This window comes from Eimeria necatrix, genomic scaffold (genome assembly GCF_000499385.1).
Source record: "Eimeria necatrix Houghton genomic scaffold, Enh_scaff160, whole genome shotgun sequence".
NCBI classification, from domain to species: domain Eukaryota; phylum Apicomplexa; class Conoidasida; order Eucoccidiorida; family Eimeriidae; genus Eimeria; species Eimeria necatrix.
The window spans coordinates 30,112-50,018 of record NW_013652297.1 but is presented as its reverse complement, the minus strand read 5'-3'; the positions used below and the strand labels follow the sequence as shown (position 1 = coordinate 50,018).

At 48.9% G+C, this 19,907-nt stretch overlaps 3 protein-coding genes across 3 annotated transcripts; all 3 read left to right on the top strand.

Annotated features, from left to right (window-relative positions):
- Positions 1-2,872: 2,872 nt before the first annotated feature.
- On the top strand, positions 2,873-9,148 carry ENH_00018550 (exportin 7, putative; the record flags this gene model as incomplete). Its single annotated transcript, XM_013579310.1, has 16 exons — positions 2,873-3,263; positions 3,492-4,331; positions 4,563-4,823; positions 4,934-5,128; positions 5,367-5,634; positions 5,904-6,116; positions 6,256-6,349; positions 6,535-6,722; positions 6,858-7,051; positions 7,222-7,298; positions 7,588-7,746; positions 7,908-7,986; positions 8,384-8,507; positions 8,618-8,681; positions 8,806-8,853; positions 9,071-9,148. The coding sequence occupies 16 exons, from the start codon at positions 2,873-2,875 to the stop codon at positions 9,146-9,148; spliced, it is 3,273 nt and encodes a 1,090-aa protein (XP_013434764.1).
- Positions 9,149-14,831: 5,683 nt separating this feature from the next.
- ENH_00018540 (hypothetical protein, conserved) lies at positions 14,832-15,246 on the top strand (the record flags this gene model as incomplete). The annotated part of the gene is made up of 2 exons (XM_013579309.1): positions 14,832-14,919; positions 15,116-15,246. The coding sequence occupies 2 exons, from the start codon at positions 14,832-14,834 to the stop codon at positions 15,244-15,246; spliced, it is 219 nt and encodes a 72-aa protein (XP_013434763.1).
- Positions 15,247-15,912: 666 nt separating this feature from the next.
- On the top strand, positions 15,913-16,488 carry ENH_00018530 (hypothetical protein, conserved; the record flags this gene model as incomplete). Its single annotated transcript, XM_013579308.1, has 1 exon — positions 15,913-16,488. The coding sequence occupies one exon, from the start codon at positions 15,913-15,915 to the stop codon at positions 16,486-16,488; it is 576 nt and encodes a 191-aa protein (XP_013434762.1).
- Between the last annotated feature and the right edge of the window lie 3,419 nt (positions 16,489-19,907).

The following is a 19,907-nucleotide window of genomic DNA, read 5'->3' as shown; positions in this document are numbered from 1 at the left end:
ACAATAAATTTCAAGTTATGGTGAAGAAGTACGAATGGCTTTGGTTCACAGCAGTGGTTCCTGCAAAAAAGCTCAAAGCTGTGTCTCCATCGAGGTCTACAAAAGAACCTAGCACGCCCTGCCGCTGTTGGTGCGAAAATTCTGCTCTTAGGCCAGGGTAAGCCTCTTGAGACTGGAGTCTGCACAAGAAAAGCGGCCGTTACCTGCAAAGGATCGGGATCCCTGCTGAAGGTATGTCCTCACTAATTGCTTCGTTCGAATTTCACGAGCGTTCCGAAGTAGCCAGATGACGCAAGTTCACAGGAGCTGTTTCGCTGGCATACAGCACAGTTGGCAAACGGATACTTCAAGGTCTTCCTACTCCACACACGTTACGCACCTCCCAGAGGTATAACTGCGTGCTGCTCAAATGAGCTGCCAGGCTTCCGACTAAAAAGGAACCATTAAGGGTGTTGTCAAGCCAGTTCGCACGACAAAAAACTATTCCCTTTTGTTCAGGTTAGAAAGTTGCTTTGCTCCCCAATTCCACGCAGGTACACACAAGCCCATTACTTCCCTTTTGTGCTGCTGGGAGGCACTGTCAAAATTTCTGGCTCCAATCAGCGGGCCACCGCGCTCACTAGCGTCACTCGGAAGGCAAATACGGCTCTAACGAACACACAACCGAAGAAGAGCGGACATCGCAGCAGAACAGGGCAGCGGCATTACGGAAGAAACTGCTATTAGCCTCAAGTGCACGACACGGAGCAGCTCTGCTCCACTGTCATTTCTCAACATCAGGGCAACTGCCTGCAGTGTAATAGCCAAGAACCTTGAGCCACTCGGCCATTTTCACTGTGTATCGAGTTTCTTCTTGTCGATCCACCAGCTCATGTGCTAGCATTTCTTCACGATTACGCTTCAGCCGGGAAAGGCCGAACCCCATTACAGCGCTTCTTACTTGTTACCTAAACTCCCTCAGCCGCCCTTTACTACGGAATGATAAAGGCTTTCACTTGTGGCCTCTTTCTAAGCCATTTGTGAGCTCTCTAGCAGACGTCGCTAGACATCAGGAGCCCGTCTGCAGTGGTGTCCAAACCACTAAAACTCGTTATCGGCTGCCGCTTAGCATACACATTCTGACCAGAAAAGGGCAATCCAAATGATGAAATAGTTCTGCACTCGGGCATTCGGCTCAGCGCCAAAATGATGACTAGTTGGGTGTCCGCACATGCAGTGTGAGGTCTCGCACAAAGTTATCAGTCACTGGATTAAGCAGGAAACTTGTGATGTGTCATTAAGGCCGCTCCACAAGTATACAAGTCCTGGCATGTTTTTAAAACTAGCCTTCCTATGCAGTCCCTCGTCTCCTCGTGCACCTATCGGAAGCTGTAGCAACTCCCCGGTTGAATGACCTCTGAATGATTCACATTCCCATAGCAATAATGAGTCTCCTCTGTGGCGGCGAAGAGGGTGACAGTAGCTAAGTACTTGCTGAGTCATTTTAGCTGGCACATGAGCTGTGCTTTTGGCGATAGAGCTTGGCCTTTGGCACAAAGCTCAATTCAGTGAACAGATTGGTGCAGTGTCTGGAAGTTACATTGTGCAGCAGCTTGATCCTCAGGATTCCAAGCGCCTCACTCCGAATTTTTTCGGAATTCTGGCAACAGACGACGGCAGTCTGTAGTTTTGCAGCATTTTGAGCGTCAACTACCCCGCATACATCGTGCTCCCCGCACGCGTAACCGAGTTCCTTTAGGCGAACACGGGGCTCCGCCACACTGCCGAAAAAGCGGGCTTAGGTTGACGTCTGGCCTGGATCATGGTTCTGTTTGTGAGCCCGACAAGTGTGAATGCAGTCTCACCCATACACTGCTGCTGTACTCACAAATGCATCATACACCTGCTGTCAAAGCTCGTAGCTGGCCGCAGTGGGAGCATGCCAAGCCTGTAAAATGGGAGAAGTACGGAAAATATTGTCGAAATAATGCGGTGTGGGGAAACAAGGTTAGTCGAGCAACACGCACACTCCCTTCGCGGGCTGTGGACGCTGGATTTCCGTAGCTTGAAGCGTAGCTTGGGCGATGCATGCATCGTGTCTTGTTGAGCTGGTAAGTTGCTGAGTATTTGTGTAACGACAGTTTTTTTGTCTCGAATTGTATTCTGATTTTATGGCCGTAAGGCTGGGGCGGTGGCGGAGTGATGCTCCCGCCAGCCGAACCTAATTCCTACACGTGAAGCCCCATCTGAGAAAACTAGCGCCACATTAGTGCTGCTTTGTGTTTCTGTTCCCTCTGGTGGCTTCGCTAAGCATTTATTCTTCGGAGTACCTCATCTGTGGGGCTGCCCACGGGGAGTCCGGTTTATTCTCTCTCTGCCCGGCGACCCAGTTATCGCAACTCCATCCACAGCCTACCCGGCCTCTACTCTCCTTTCCTCCCTTCGAGAACCGAGATCGCCTCTTGCTGCTTCTTCTCCTGTCGGGGACAGCAGCCCTCCCTGTGGTGAAGGCGCAGAATAGCAGCAGAGCGGAGTCTTGCTGCGGGGTATTGCAGTTCTCTAGAGGAGCTTCGCAAGCCAGAACTGAATTGCCACAAGCACAGCAGCACCGCTTGCGCCTGCAGCAGCGGCGACACCCGAAGCAGCCCGTGGCAGAAGTGGCGGAAGCTCCCGCAGCGGCCAAGCACAATCAGGAGAACTACATATTATCCTGCAGACCTCGAGTGTCCCGCGAAATGCGTAAGACACTCCGTGTCTGACAGAAGCTCTGGTGTGCCTAGGGCAGTGTTGCTCTGTCTTGACGGCGCAGAAGCCGTTCTGCTTGCCATGGGAAGGTCGCACAAGTAGCCAAAGTTCGTCTTGCTTATCTTTCTTATTGATAAGTAGTGAAACAATGGCAGATCTCGCGGAGGTGCAGCAGCTGGAGCTGTTGTGCCAAGCTTTTTACGGTGGTGGCGGGAAAGAAGAACAAAATGAGGCGCACAAAGTGCTGCTACCCCTCGTCAACAACCCCGAAAACATGCCCAGGCTACAGGCGGTGCTCGCTCACTCGTCGAACCTGCAGGCCTTGCTATTTGCAAGCTCGGGGCTTATGAACCTCTTCACGCGTTACTGGGGCCAAATATCAGACAAGCAAAAGGAAGAAACCCGCAACTTTCTTTTGAATTACCTGTACCAGCGCAGCGCAGATTTGCTGCACAATGCACACGAAATCCTGGGCCACCTAATTCGATTGCTTTGCCGCATAGTCAAACTTTCTTGGTTTGAAGATGTAGACAAGGCAAGTTTGCTTGGGTTTCTTTTGTACTTCGCGAGATAAGAGCTGCTTTGAAGCTTTCATCATGGGTGTGTGAGGCCCAATAGAACTGGCATTGTGTCCTCAGGTTACTCCCTGTATGCACGTCGAACCATATGTGTGCGTCTGTTATGACTTCAGAAGATCTTAGAGCAAGTCAGCTTGTTTTTGAGTGCCTCTACGGCTCACTGGGTTGTTGGGCTATACATATACACAGAGTTGACTCAGGAAATGCAGCCAAAGATTGGATCCCATATGTCTCGTCTGCGTCGCGTGGCATTCTCGTTCCGCGATATAGCTCTTCCGTCAATTCTGAAGGTGGCTGTGAAGACGCTTCAGCAGTTTGACGCTGGAGCGATTCGCGTACCTAACGAAGAAGAGGAGACGCGGTTGCTGAAACAAGTGCTGCAACTGGCCCTTAATTGCTTGTCCTTCGATTTTATGGGCACAATGGCAGACGACACCACTGATGAGCAGAACACAGTCATGATTCCGCAAGGCTGGAGCGAATTCAGGGAGGAAACCTTCCCCAGGATGTTCTTCAGTCTTTACAATGCTTGCTGGCACAAGACTCCGCACCGACCGCGGGTGGAATGTGCTCGTTTGTGTTTGTCTTGCCTCGTGCTCATATCAGCGTTCAGACGGTCTTTCTTCGAAACAACAGCCATTCGAAACAAATATATGGGCGAGTTGATCTTGGGCACTTTTCAGATAATCAAAACAAGGACGGGCCTCTCGGACGATATGTGCTACCACGAGTTCTGCCGTCTTATAGGCAAAGTCAACACTTCCCATCACCTCAGCGAACTCTGTGCTTCAGAACCCTTCAGGGAGTTTCCCCAACATCTTTTCGACTTCACAATGGAAAGCCTGAAATCCTGGCAGCGGATGCCCAACAGCAAACACTATCTCCTAGGCGTTTGGGCCCACATGATATCTCCCTTGCTTTTCTACAAGCAGAGGGTGCCCAAGGATTTGGAATTGTATATCGAGAGGATCACAGCAGCATTCATCATGAGTCGCATGTGTGTGGCGGAGGCCATAGCTGAAGATTCAGGTAAGACATCCCAGCCTGGACCACGGAACACTGGCCAACGAGTTGTTCTGTTTAGCCCTTCACGGCCAAGATGTTGAGACTTTAGCCATTAGCCCGTTAGGCACTTCGATCTGGAAAGCGGTGGTTGAATCACACAACACGCTTTCAACGGACCCTTTCTGAATCGTACTGCTCCCACATTATTAGTTTATGCTGTCATTGTTTTTTCTTTTTGTGGTCACGGACGTGCAGACAACTGTGATTGGGAAAGTCCCTTAAACAACGAAGTGTTGCGCCAGGAACAACTGGAAGTTCTGTCTCAACTTGCCCGTTGCCGCTACACCAAGACAGCCCGAATGGTTCATGATTTGTTCGAGGAGACGAAGGCTAAAGCGCAGAGCGGTGAGATGAACAGGAAGGTTTTTGAGGAGAAGATCACGTGGCTCGTATACCTCATTGGGGCACTTGTCGGCAGCAACTGGACCGGAAGGCTCCCCGACGTACACGTGGAAGGTATGGCAGAAGTTTGGAGCCGATTTGTAGAAAGCAAAGAAGATCTAGCGCTTTCCCTCAATCTGTTATCATTTGCTGGATCTATATGCTCTTTTTTGCCGTGTGAACAGATGCTTCCTCCGAGACGGTGCAAATGGCAAATGCGGGCCTGTCAAAGCTTGTCTTGACTTTGATAGAGGAGACGAAATGCGAAGGAACGCCAGAGGCGCTTGAGCTAGCGTTTCTGTATTTCTTGGATCAATTCAGAAAACTCTTTATAGGCCAGTTCGCCCGCACACTAGACAGCCCCAGCGCTTTCGCTACAGGTATGGGTCAGGTTTTAATTGAAGAATGATCATGGTGTTAAGCGCCTTGCTGCTCACTTCAGTGCATGGCTTCTTGTTCATGAGCATGCAGAGCGAGACACGTGAGCGCCTTCTGGAGGCCAACAGCAGTGTAGCTTCGTAGGTGTCATTTTTTGTTATTTTTCTAGCTGTGGGTTGCTTTAATGTTTCGTTAAGTTGCCTGCCGAGTCTGGTTGCCTTGGTCTTACTGCATTTGCAGCACTCGGTGCTGCAGACGACAAAGCGATCGTGGCGACCTTGGTGAGTAAGATCGGTTTCAATCTCCAGCACCGAGTGAATATGCCGGAATGCATAAAGAAGTCCATGGATCTCCTTTTTGAGTTCGTGGCCGGTGTTCACATCGTTCACTGGATATCCCGAGCCCCAGAACTGATCGTCACCGGTCGTTTGCTGCTGGAAACTCCAACTGGCGCCTACTTCCTAACGAATCACTGCAGCGCTGAGTTCAAGTTTCTTTCGATGCGAAGGTACATCACGTTTCCATGTCGTTTGCTCATTCGCGAATTGTGGTGTAGATGTGGTACAGATTTGTTGGTTGCGTGTGTTTTTGCTTTTTCTTGCGACATGTGAATTTCCAATATCACTTTAAGGGCTGCACGCAGGCCTCGAATCGCGAGCTTGTTCCTGCAACTGACTTAGTTTGTACCGGTTCAGTCATTGCTTTTTTCGTTTATGCGTGACTGTTTACCTTGTGAGGGTCATACTGGTTCCGCCTCTTTGCTGCTCTACACTTCAGGTATTCAAGACTGCGGACGACGTATTACTTAACGCTCGGGACACTACTGTTTTACCAACAACAGAAAACTACCGTCTCTTTCGAGCAATTCGTGCAGCCCATGGACGCCATCTTTCTGTCTTTGTGGCAACAAACTGACGAGGGGAGAAATCCAGCATCCATTCGCAACCCGCTTTGTCGCGACCCTCTGATTGGTCTTGTTCGAGATTTAAGGTACAGAACCGCAAGCACTTCTCCACGGATGGCTGCTTTGCATTCTTGAATGCTTCATATTGTGAACCAGGCTGCACTTCTACTCACTTAAAGCATCGTAATTTAACTGCCTACGTGCCGTTGGTTTGTTGTGGCACAGAGGGTTAAGTTTCGCATCTGGGCTCAGCTCCACTTACACAGTCCTTTTTGACTGGCTAATGTCCCCTTGGAAGAAGATCAACGGCACCACTCGCGTGAGCGCTGCCGTCCTGTCGTTGAATAGACTTTACCGCATTGCGCAGGCCTGCTGGATTTTGCCTTGGTGATGTAAAAACTGTTGTCTTCTTACACATTTGTAGCCCAAGCAAATAATGAAGAAGAACGGGCATTTTCAAGCGAGCGGTTATGCCGGAAGGTTTGTGTGCGCGTTCTCTGTTAGATGGCAATATTTAGCTGGGCAGCAGATGCATGGTGGGACGATGCGGAAGTTTTGGTTCCCCTTTTGAAGTTCATTGCCGACTTTGTCGACAACAGGGGAGGCAACAGAATTCACTTTGTAGAGTCGTCCGCAAATGGCATTCGGCTCTTCAAGGAGGCATCGAGTGTGGTGCTCAAATATGGCAACAGGTGGGTCAGCAGTCTTTTTGTGCTGTAGGGTCTGCATGAAGTATATAGTTCTTCTGTTTACGGTTTAGGGTTAAGGGCTTCTGTGGAGAAGGCCTTTTAAAGCAGAAAGCGCACTCACCTTCCTTTCATATGCAGGATACTGCAGAAGCAGGACTTCTCCGATCCCTACAAAGAGAAGTATAAGGGAATGGCTGTAGCGTTGCAAATACTGAGCAACATCATCAGAGGCTCATACTGCCACTATGAAGTATTTGAGGTCTACGGGGACACAGTGCTGAACGATTCCCTTCGCCTGGCTCTCCAGATGTGTCTTGCAATCCCCCAAGATGGTAAGGGACAAGAGAAGCAGCGCTGCGGAGCCGAAACTACCTTAGTTGGCAACTGCTTTTTTGCAGCGGCGTTGCCACACGTCAGAATCACTTCTGAGCCTTCTCGCGCAATATATGGACTGCAAATCGACTTCAATGGAAGTTGTGGGTTTCTTGTCGCTTTATGGCAGATTTGATGGCCTATTTGAAGTCGCTAGGAGCTGTTTACTCCTTCCTTGAAGTTGCTACGGAATCTTTCATGCAAAACGTGAGCAGTTGAAACGCTGTGCAGCTCAACGTCCCTCCATCGTTGCAGTCCGAATTTTTAAAAGCGCGCGTCTCTTGTATAATTTACATGTTTTCTGGATTTTAAAATGTGCCGATAGCGTATTTAAAATGCTTCGAAATTTTTGCGCCGGTTTTCATTGCCTGTTTTGCATCTCTGCATGTGCGCTGAGTGCCTAATTCAAATTTCCTTGCAATAAGATATATTCGAGGCATCCTTTCCTAGATCACTGCAGGGTTTTGTCCAGCATCTTGTGTCTGCGTGGTCACAGATTCTAGAACTGCCTCCGGCCCACCTAGCGCAACTGTTGCGATGCGTGGAGGATGGTCTCTGTGCTCAAGAAACAGTGCTAATGCTATCGTGCGCCACGTTAGGCAATTTTGTCGAGTTCATCTTTAAGTATCGGAACTCTGAAGAAAAGGAAGGAGAAGTAGGGTTCCTAGATTCCCTCTGTTCTTATGCTGCGCGTATTTCCAAAATCCGAAGCACCACCGTAGTTGAGTAGTTTCATGGGGCGGGCGTATGCTGATTCGATTTTGTGGATCCAAATAACAAAAACAGATATTACTACATATTGCATGCGTTGAACAGGCTGTTCGCGCGTTCCTTGAGGCTCAGCCTGGAAGTTTGCCGCGAATGCTGCAGCTGATATTCCAGCTCCTCATGACAGGTATGTAGTATAAATTCATGGCTCTGATCTGCCAATCCTCCAGACATTATTTTATGTAAAAGTCAGCTTAATGTTTGTGCCGTTCCTAGATATCCAAAGGGCTTGAAGCTGTGTTCGGTCGTAAGCTCGAGAAGTGAAAACTATGTGATGCGCAAGCTTTCAACTGATGCGTAACTATCAGGGTCACTTTTTCTTGCTTTGGCAATACTTGTGGTCGCATGCGAGCCCAGAAGGCGTGTAGAATTCACCTGCTTGTTCCATAGTGCATTATTCTTTGAATGCTCAGTAGCTGTTTCCCTGGTCTCTGCGTGTCTGTTAGAATATACAGTATAACCTTGCCAGCCAGCAGTTGCTGCTAACTTTGAAAAGTCACATGCGGGTGTCCGCTGCAATGCAGGCCAACTCCCAAATTTGTTCTCAATATCGGGTGTTTTGCTGGGACTGATTTTGCTGCAAGAAAACGAATACTTGAAGCTAAAGCAGCAAATCATTGAGCAACAGATTGAATGCAAGAGACCACAGTACGTTGAATTCTAAACCTGTTGGCTTTAGTCCCTGGTGTAGTAGTACCAATAACACCAGTTCGATTGAATTGGGCTGACCTCAAGTGCTGCATTTTTGGCTTCTTCAGGGTGGAAGGGTTCTTTACAGCTTTGATGCTGAACATTGAGGAAGACCTTGAAACAGCAAATAAAGTGGGTATCTGTTAGCTTGGATAACACCCTTTCGTAGCTTCAGATATAGAAATTGCTGCCTTCCCTCCAGCCTCGTATGTAGCCTCCAGATGATCCTGTGAATCCGTTTGCCTGTTTCGCTCAGGATAAGTTTATGAGGAACCTGTACCACTTCGCTCATGACATTCGAAAGGTGTTCTCTTTTAGTTTCTGATAGGGGCATTTGCACGATCGGCACCTGCAGGGCGTGTGAAGCGTGCCTGAATTCGTTTACGGTGTCTCGCTGCGTCTCTTTCGGCCTGGAGTGCGGCCGTTGGAAATGATTGCGCCCTTAACGCAGCACAGCAGGGCTTCCTTGCCGCGATCTCTGCTGCAGTCGCGTTACCGTGTGCACTGCTTTCTCTCCTCAGTCCACACGCGTGCACCTAATCAACTCCTCGTTATTGCTGGAGTGGCAGGTAGAGCGGAAACTGGACTTGCAGGGATAGGAGCCCCCTAGCTGGCTCATCCGCAGCAGTTGCTGCGGTTTAACAGCAACCGCTTTTCAGGCTTTGACTGCGGAGGAACAACAAAGATATCCTTTTAAGTTCTTTTTCGTTAGCTTGTAGAGCCCATGAGTACGGCAAGAGCGGGTTAAGAAATGTAGTTCTAGGCTTCCCGCATTATGCCCTTGCTCATGCCCTTGCCGAGTGCTGTGGTCAAGGTGCTAGCCATTCTGTGTTCCTTACTAAAATTTGCCTGTTCTTTTTAAATGTATCCAGATGGTGCAAGTTTCACGCATTGGTTTCTTCGCAGTGCCAACGAAAAATTTCAGCAGCAGCAGCAATTCCGTGTTTCAATGCTTTGCAATTGTCAACCACAAGGTGCAGCTTCACTGAGAACAGTGAGCAGAGCAGATGGAACTCTACGATTTTTTGTATCGATAGCACGCATTTAGCTGAGCAATTGCTTTTGGAGCAAATAGCTCCGGGTGGGTTGCTTAAAGCAAGGCATTCTTTGCACTCTGTGTACTCATGATTAGCAATTAGAGGCCCAGGGATTTAAATAATTAGGAGCTACAGTGTGGAAATGCATCAAGGCTCCAAATTGTTTTGATCTTGGGGGACAAAGTTTCCCCATGCCTGCTTCAAGCTGTAAGAGGGACGATGAGTGCTTTTTCCGCTTGTAATGAATAAGCCTTGTGCCTATTGTACCGTGCACACCCTACTGCGCACTTGAGCATTAGTGAAATTACAAGCTTTTCTTGAACTCCCACTTGGTGGGAGGCCGCATTAGAGCGCTTGAGGGATTATTTTTTTCCTCAAGTAGGATGGATCTTCCTTGCTCATTAGGAAGAGTACCTTTTTCGATTATTGGGAATTCGAGCCCGCCAGGGCTAGACGCTACGAAGCTGTCAAGTAGCTGTGAGTAGCGAGTGGTAGTGAGTTCGAGCTCATGAGGAACAAAGGGAGAAAAGCTACAGCAATTGAACTGCTGCAAACCAGTGGACTGTCGCATCTTCTTCAACGTGTCCTAGCCGATAAGGCCAAATACAGTCAGCAGTTCAGAGGCTGTAGTGTTTGCCACCTGCGCAATCGTGATAAGCTCCAACCCGCTTAACACGTACAAAGCCAGGAGCCTCTATTTGTGTCTTTTGTCCAGCAGTGGTACCAACAGGCAGCGTCGATTTCAAGAAAATAATGAGGGTGAAGGAATCTGCACGACTTCGCCTGGGCAGCACTGCCCCAATTGAAGGTCATGCGAAGCAAAATTAAATCCCGGGGCCATTGTACTGCAAATTTGGGCTGGGATAATTAGGAACGAGAGATCTTTTTTTGCTTAAGATTGTATCCACTGGTAACTGCGCAGCAGGGTTGTAGGTGAAAACTCTTTTGAGCACCACTGGCCCCAGCAGTTGAGCGAATCCTCGTTCTTATAGAGGTACAGTAGTAGGAAATATATTTAATAGCAGGTTTTCCTCGTAAGGCAGTAAATTTCACTTTGGTTGTACTGCTCGTGAAGCCGATCACGGGGCTCCCAATTGCAGCCCTACAGCGTAGCGGAATCACAACTAACGCCGTGAAAAAGTGTTAAAAGGTAACTGTTTGTATTATGAAAATGCAGAGAGCAGCTCAATGCTGCATCACAGAGACCTACGCGGTCTAGCCGTTGGTAACATTTCCGAGCCAATATCGTCGATCACTAGAGTAGGGTCACTCTGCCCCACCGCCTTTGAAGCTCTTTCATACATTCCAGTCACACCGCTGCAGGCAACATGCAATGGGAGGGTACTTTCAATACTGGAAAAGGGCTGGAGCTTTAATTTTTTATTCTTTCGCAATAGTGCTCCATTTGTGGGCGAGCTGAACAGTCTTGGCAGAGAGGATAGGAAGTGGTTTTCCTGTTACATGCAGGAATACGTGATCACCGACTCCTACGCGTCTCAGCTGATGTCTACTGTCTAATGTCTATGTGGCTTAGTATTTATTTGAGTGGCTTTATCTTGCACTGAAGCCTCCCAAGCTGCCCTAATCATGAGGAGCCGACCTGAAATTAGCCGGTTACTGGAATCACTAGAGTTTGGGTGAGTCCTTTCTTACTAGCAAGCTGAAAGCTATGGGCATGGTGCAGCATCTACGTCCCACTGCATGTAGAACTTTTGTTTTTCACTGGGTGCGTCACGATCTGTTTGCCAATATCCAGCACCCATTGACAGCCAATCTGTAGCCTCGCTTCATTATAACTTATCCGTACGACTTGGTCTGACGGGCTATACTCAGTAGCGTTGTCCTATTGAGCAACTCACACACACCAGAGTTAATTATAGACCATTGGCGCGCATGTGTTTTTTTGTGCTCGTTTTTGCAATCCAGTCGTAATGAGCAACAAGAACTTGAAACTTCTGAAACGGATTCCCAAGAGAAATGCGGCTGGAACAGCTCTCCTATGCGGCCATATAGGCCTGTCGGTGGCCCGGTAATATCTTTGGTGGATAATCTTTCCCCAGTAGGCATGAGAAGCGATGACATGCAAGCTGAATTTCGCACCACTCCGCTTTAAGAGCCATAGTTGGCCTACAGCTGTAGAGCCGGCAAAGGCCAGATAATGTCAGAATGATCGATACGTTTGCCGATATGAGAAATAATGCAAGTAAGCTTTACTATTACACAGAAAAGGTGGAGAATGTGAGGGAACTCTGCAGGATGGAGAGCCCAAAGCGGCGGAGCCAGAGTTACCAAGCTCAAGCAGTTTGGAAAATGTTAATGCAACTGTCTCTAGGTTGACAGCTGCTAGCTCTCTGGGTCTTTTTGACGCCCAAACACCCCGTACATCCGCAGCTGTTAGGGGCCGATGGACGCCCGAGTACGCAGTTATCAAAATGGCACTTATGCGGCAAAGTGCAGCCAAACCCAAGGTTTGTTCCTCCATTAAATCAGTAAAGTTGATGTTATCAAGAGATGCGTTTCAGGCAGCAACGCAAGCATGTGCCGCCACTCTTCCAGAACTTTCTAAAGTACATTTAAACACCACCTAAAGGATGCAAATAAACTCTTGTAGGTCTCAGCTGTGCGAAACTATTCAGGCCCGCGGGGGGCCGTCAACGTATCAGTACACAGATGATAAAAAAGGGCCAAAACAACAAAACCGGCTGGCAGCTACGGCGAGAGCTGCGTGTGACGCGTTCAGCAAGGCATCCCAACTCTCCACCCCTGTCTCTGCCTACCCAACCAGAAAGGCTAAGCCGCAGCTCTGGGGTCCCTCTGTCGTTGCCAGCACGGAAGAAGCTGTGGCAAAATCTTCAGCTGCGTTTGCAGCGTCAAGAGACTTTATAGCGTTAGTAGATTCCCTGCACAATAGTTCTAAGTTCAACTGCAGCTGCTACTTCAGTGGCTTGCAGCTTCACCCATATAAACTTCATCGCACTTCTAGTCAGCAAAGTGTAATACTAAAAGCACCGGCAGAAGAAGCAGGCCAAGTAAGGCAAAGCGCTTATTAGTATTCTATCAAAGGAAGCAGATTTGTCCTGTCATGCAGGTCACGAAAGCGTTCAAATGCACTTCCCAGGTCGCGACTGCTTGTTTCACCCACAGCCCCGGTTAAAGCATCTACCTCCCTCAAAAGTTCACAGATCACTGTGGGACAATGCACTGAAACTTTTGAAAGAAAGGAGGCCACGTCTTCAACAGACCAGCAGTGCGCTATTCTGGCTAGAAAGGGTGCTGCGAGCACGCCAAATTGTGGCAACGGTTGCATATGCAGCCAAAAGTTCTCAAATTTAGCAAGCGGTCCCCCGAGTGTTTTTATCACTGTCCCATCGACTCCTGTTGCGGTGCTTGAGGCTAATTCCTGCACCCGCCTCACGCCTGACCAGCGTCAGTCTCGCGGTTTCCCTTGTCCACCTGGCACAGCAGGGAGCCACGTAGATAGCGTTTCCTTCTCAGAAAACGCAGCAAAAAACAGCTTGCTTTCCATTGAGCCGGACAAGGCAACGTCTATAGCCTTGAATTCACCTCTGGAAAGAAAACAGAATGCTCAGATCTCTGAAAACACCTTTTTGACAAGGAGCCCCGCGTCTCCTATTCCTCAGAAGACCCGGTCGCCTGCCTTAACATGCCTCAGTGGGCGATCTTTTTCCGCTAAGGATATAGCCACAGCTCAAGGCCTTTTTCATCGGATAATTGCACAGAGAGGACAACGCAGGTGTTGTTCATGCAGTAGTGACAAGAAATTCTCTGTACGCCACCAAGCTAAATGCCTCAGTGGAGCGCGCGCGAGCCGCGCAGCCTCGGCAGAATGCGGCTCCTCTGCAATCCCCGGAACCTTCTCTACTAGGATAAAACACGGCAAACCATCATTCACAGAGTGTCAAAGCTGCGGCCGACGAATTTCGAGAGTTGGCCACGGATTTGTTCAGCAGGTCCCGGTTAAAGTGGTCTGCACAGGATGTCAGAGAGATAAGACTGAAGGGTCGTGAGTGGGCAGATGCCGTACCTTTTGAATGCAGTGGGCATGCGCTGTTGCCAGTTCTTCGGTTTCCAGCATCGTGACTGCGGGCTAGCCAAGTCTCAATGAAGCAGCTGAGCAAGCGAACACCCACATATGCTGACGCAAATGTTGCGGTGCTTTGTATTCATGCTCGCCTTCCAGTCTGCCCACTTAGTGCTACAAGTCAACGTTCCGTGTTTGTCCTTCTATGGAAGAGATGGGCCGAAAGCTGTACACACCGTACACTTTGCGGAAGAATGTGTGTGCCGTCAGATATTCTCCGCCGCAAACATGTTCCAGCTGTACGGGGGCAAACCACTCTTCTGGCTCCAATGACTCAACTATCCCTTCTTCAGCGTCACACCAGAAGCCTTTAACGGTCCCTAAAGTTAAGCCAAGCGTTAAGCAAGTGCTACGCACTGACATTCCCAGGCAAGCTATAGCGGTCCTCAAGTGCTTTCACGTAGCAAACTTGCTTCAACATAAGTCAAAAGCTATATGAAACCCTTTAATCAACCTTGGTGTTTTGATTCAGGCTGAAGCTTGCTGAACTCACTAACAGAACAGCATCTTCTTGCGTGAGCAGTACCAGACGATTGCCAACCTTACAGGAGTTTATTGAGGAGCGGCGGCACCTCAGAGAGGTTGCCACTGAAACTGCAGGAGGCAAGCAGCTACTGACGGGACGGGGTAGTATAGCTCATGAACCTACCAAACGCCGCTGTTGTCACTGTACCTGAAGAAATCAAGAGCTGCAGTGGAGTTGACATAGAGCGCTATATAAGAGATGATGAAAGGCCAAAAGAGCAGCCTACAAATAGTCCCACGCCATAAACAGCTGCCGTCTTTGTTGCTTTTGCTTTGGCAGCCAGTGCCGGCTCGAATCCTGGTTCTCAGAGCATGGAGAATCCCGAGGGTCAGGAAACGAGTGGCAATATTGTGAACACTCCTACTACACCTCAGCAAGCTTCTGCAAAACTGGAGGCACTGCTCATTGAAGCAGACGAAGCATTTTGGACCTCGAGAAAGCTGCCGCATATGGCTGGCTGGTCTTTCAATAAAGCAGCCAGGCCGGTGTCCAGTGGGAGAAGCCGCAGGTCCACAGTAAGCAGGCGGTCCTGGACAAATGAACGAACGGCAGGCCTCCAGCAAGCAACTGGCAGAGGTACTCTTACGCCAGAATTCCTCCAGGCGCAGCTTCAGCAGATGGCTGCCAGGAATGCTGCCCAAAGAGTCTCCGTTTCAGCGGATGATGCGAGCCAACTAGTTGCCACTGAGCAGGCTAGGAAACGACGTAAGACTTAACTTGTGGGGCAGTATATTTTTCGACAGCCCTTGTTGGAGCATAGTTGTTTTGGCGTGCTTTCCGTCATCACCCAGGGTCTCTTGGGTCTCTGCCTACGTTACGTTGAGCAGCCCATATGCGAGTTCCGGTGCACTCGTCTACGAATATGTGAGTTGCATGTTGCCCTTACGCGTAATTTTTGAAGGTCAGGCGAATCACTCGCTCCAGCGGTCTGCTTGGGGAAAGCCTCAAGTTTTAGGCACAGCCCGGGCCGCGAATGAGACAGAAAAGGCAATGAAGCGAATTAGGGTAAAAATGCTTCTGCTGTTTGACTAACTATACATCTGCCGCATTCACTCTACTGCAAATTGTAAAACGTAACGGGTGGGGAGGGCAACGCTGTTTCGTTACTGAAGCACCTGAAAATAAGTGAAATGGGGTCTTGCAGGAATGCCTCAGGGCTCGCAGCGAAGTGAAGGAAAAGGCAAAACGTAACCTCAGTGATTTATTGGACACCAGGGTAGGCGATATTGTAGCAGGACTCCAGATTCAAGCCATAACTACGCAGTTGCCGCTTGATCGTAATGAGCATGGTCGGTTGCCCAGAGCCTTGTCGCCTGAGCCGAATCGAACGATAGGGCAAATGTTTTTTGTTCCCCTTCTGCAGACACTGCGTAGCTTTTTTGACCCGGGCACGAGACTCCGCCTAGTGCAGCATATAAGAAGAAGTTGGACGCATCAAGAGATGTTTGTGATCGATGCACTGAGGGTGATATATCCACGTGGCATGACGTATTTGCTGAAAGCGCAAGGAACAAGAGTGGCGCCTCTTCCCCTATTCTTTCATTGAATTAGTTATTTTAATTACATGGCATGTCCGCAGCTGGGTAGACCAAATGCACAATTAATGAAGAAAGTTGCAGCTTCTCTGCCTCCTGACGTATTCGACCCGCATAACACGTATTTCTGATGCAGGGAGCAGAATCCTGCAGAAAGGCGGATATGGCTGACTTTATAGAAGCGTGGTACTCAGATCTGATGGCTACCGTCGCTGCGGGACTTGGTCTTGTCGCAGAGGGGTCCAGCGGGGCTGAAAACAAACTGCAGGCGAATCCAGTGCAAACGCTTCTAGAGACAATGCGGAGGGACTTACAGTATGGTCTGCGCTACCAGGAGCTAATAGATTACGTTTGTAACCTCAGCGAAAACGAAGTGGAAACGCTCATGTCTCAGGTGAGGTACTGGAAAGTTGGTGTTGACAGAAACATTTCGTGTCAATGCACCACACGACAACTTTCAGATGTGCTCGCAAGGACGTGTCACTGTAGAGCCTCCCACAGCTTCTTGGCGTTCGTACTTTCAAATATTCAGGTGCTCATCAAGAGCAGTCTAGTGTTCGAAGACCCCCTCGAGGAGCTGCATACACTTTTGCGCTGCTTGAAAAACAAGTTCGGTCGAGTGCCGCCTGCGCTTCAAACCCAACTTGTGCGGGCGCTGTTGGCTCGTCCCGAGAAAGGACGTGAACTGTCAGCCACAGTTAGTATGCCCCGAGGGCAGTTAACTGACAGCTCATTATGAATCCAGGTCTATCGTCCAAAGGCAGAGCCGCTCTAGTAGAGTTGCTTTTAATGGATGTGCCTTCCAGAAGCAGCTTGTGTAAATATTTTAGAAAGCTCTCGTTTGTACGGGGTACTGTCTTTGGAAAATAAAACCATGTTAGTTGATGTCCAAGTTGCTGCATTCATCTTGGCTTAATGCACGCAAGGTGAGCAACAACCTCGCCACTGAATGATTTTGCGTGGATTTACAACAACAAAGTTTTGCAGACTTCTGCAAAGTGAGGCATCCGAGGATTTGAGATAGTGAGCAGGAACCAGCGTTTCGTTGGTAAACTCTGGTTGGAATGGTGTTTTTTCTAGGCGGTTGAATCAATTTCATACTTTGAGAATTGTCACCACCATATGAGCCACCTACATGAAGTGGAACTACGTTCAGGATGAGATGCATGCTTCGTGCTGTTTACGGATAGGGCGCACTCTTCAGTAAACACTGTGAGGAGCAACTTCCAATTATTCCGTTAGCCTTTAGTAATAATTCAGTCCGTCCTACGTTGGGCGCGCAAATGACAATTTGTAGAGTGAAATGGGGAGTCGAAGGCTCGTATACTTGCCGTCAACTGCACGCAAGCGTCTACATGTGGAGCCACAAAGTGCATAACCCCTGGGCATTTTTGGCAATGAATCCACTGTTTGGTACACTAAGGGCAACGGTTCAAGCACAGAAAAAATAAAGCAGATATGCAGAAGAAGAGAGCAGGGATGAAGTTGTGACGGAAGGCTGTCTAGTTAAGCATAGGCTGCCTTTGTCGGGTCATGGTATATTAGCAGCTTCGCTACCACCTGTTGCTTACAATTGTTGCAATTTTTGCTTTTACAGCATTGCCTTGATTTAAAATCTTGCTAAATGCGCAAGTGTTCAAATTAGGATCGCTCCTGGGACGGCTCTAGAGCAATTAAGAAACGGTACGTATAAACGGTAGACTATCGCAGCAGGTTTCACCTCTTGGAGTCAAGCATTTACATATCCGCAGCAGTACTTTGGGGAGTTTTGTGACTTCGAGTCTGCTATCCGAATCCACCAATCGGGTGTGTCTTTTAAACTTTCAAGTAAATAATCTCGTCACTCTTGGCGAACAGCATAGCATTGTTAACGTCAGCGAGGCAGTTGACGGGAACTGCTCAATTGAGACAGCCTGCTACTTCGCTTCCATAGATTTACATATAGGCGCACGTACGCATTTGTGGCAAGCGTACAAGCCTTCCATTCCACATTGCATGCCCAATGTAGGACTGTCTGAAGACATCTAGAATGAATAAGAATAACTGAAGTCCAGATGCTGGCTGGTGCGTTGTGGCAGCAGCACTTGAACGCTTTTACACCAGCATCATGTGCTTGAATTATACCTTCGATGGCTCTCTGTCGCCACACGCTCATTCAAAATTCTCGACTCTAGGCTGAGTAGCACAGATGTCGGCGCATAGTTCACTTGCGGAAAAATTCCTGTCGCGTCTTGTGGGATTTGATCTTACTTGCTGCATTTGACCGTCTTCCGCACTGCTACGATGTACTTAATAGGCGTGTAGCAGAGCTCAATGCTTTGCATTCATGTTGCTAGGCGGAAAGCCAATCATTGCAAATGGGGCTGCGCAGCAGCTGCTGAGGAGTGGAGCAGAAATCTTGATTTTATCTTGAAAGAATTACTAAGCTGTTATGCCCCTGAAGTGACCTTTTGTTCTTGCCGAGGGATCGTGTGGACATGAACCACTGAGACAGTGTGGAAGACTGAAACGTTCGACTAGGCTAAAATACTATGGGCAAAGTGGCAACTTCCCTAGTTTCTGAAGTCAAAAGTTAGAGACGGGCCCGCGAGGGAATCACAAACAAGCTTGGCGGCTAAGTAGCGGCCTGCAGGATGCAGTGGCTCCCTCAGCACTCTTTTGAACCTTGCCACTAGCTTCTTTTGCTCATTCTATTGCGAATACTCGAAAATTAGTCAATTGAGAGAGCACAAGGGATACGAGGAAAACAGTATATTTTCTCCTATTGCTTTTCACGCAATGGACTCTTGCATTTAAAGGCAGAGAGCATTATCCCCCTATGCCGAGCCGACCCGAGGAAGTTTCTTTACTGCCATGTAAATGCGCTCGTGTTCATCTTGGGTGCCCATGTACGACTCTTTTTGAGTGCACTGTGTAACAAGACTGCTATTGAGCTTGCAAAGTGTTTTTTGCCGCGATGAAAAAATGCGAAACAGCCGAACTACAAGAACGATTACCAGCGGCAGAGGTAAATGTAAGAACCTTTCTTTGACGTAAATATTGCTGCGCAGCAGTAGCTTAATGTTCTTTCTATGCATGCATAGGCCTGCCACGCACCGTTGTTGACGTGTGGCCGCTGTCCTAGTAAATAAGGCCATACCACCATTACCATCATATCTACCACAAGGTATACTAACGGAACTTGATATACGCATAGACAGAGATCTCGCTGTTCATTATGTGCAGCGGTTCTACCCAACAGGACACCAGAGCCTCATTTCAGTTACTCCATAATATATATTGCTAACTGACGTTCTAACTAAACCAAAAAATTCGGAGAGAAAAGCTTCGAGTGGCTCGTAAGTCTCACGGGTGATCTGCTCGCAGGAGCTGGCCGCTGTGCAACACATCTCGAGCTCACCAGAGGCAGTGAGTAGGTGGAGGTGTCGGATTTACCCAGAGTGAGCATTGTTCCCACCCTTGCCATGCTGAAAATTCCAATTTTTGCAGTGTACTTCGCATTTTTAACAAATGGAGTGCGTGTTTTAGTCTGCATTTTCTCGCTTTTTAGCCAAAAGCGTCAAGGAGGCGATCTGTGCTGCCGAACCCAAAAGCCACCAGCCCCCAAGACCCACCTCCTGGAGCTCCGGGTGGTAGTGTGGGCCCTTTGCAAATTTTAGTGCTGCACATGAAATTTTGTTTATCGATGAAATGACCTTGTAGGCTTCATGTTGAGGTTCTTTGGCTTGAGTACGCGTCAGCTCAGCACCCTTTTTCAATCTGGCCCCTACCAGGCGGCAGGCAGCCGTCATAACCTTTTACTCAACCTTGGCCAGCAGAGCCCACGAGTACGCGGCGTCGTTGTACCGTTGTGGTGGCCGCATGGTCCAAGCGCCTGTGGCTCCTGAACCCAGTGGCAGGCGTCGCTGCTGGCCCGGCCGCCAGTTTGTAGGGTGTTATCCTGACCATCCAGGGTCTTCATGCGACTTGGATTTTCGAAAACAGCGAGACGTTCCCGGAAAGAAGGGGGCCGAAAACTCCATGTATATCATGATGTGAGAGCGGACTAGAGCCTAGCACTGGCTTTTTCATTTCTGCCGCCCGCATGGGCGATCCCCCGTGACCTGGATGGCTGCTAGCGTCCTAGGCACTCAGCCGAGCTTCCAGTCGCGTCTCTAA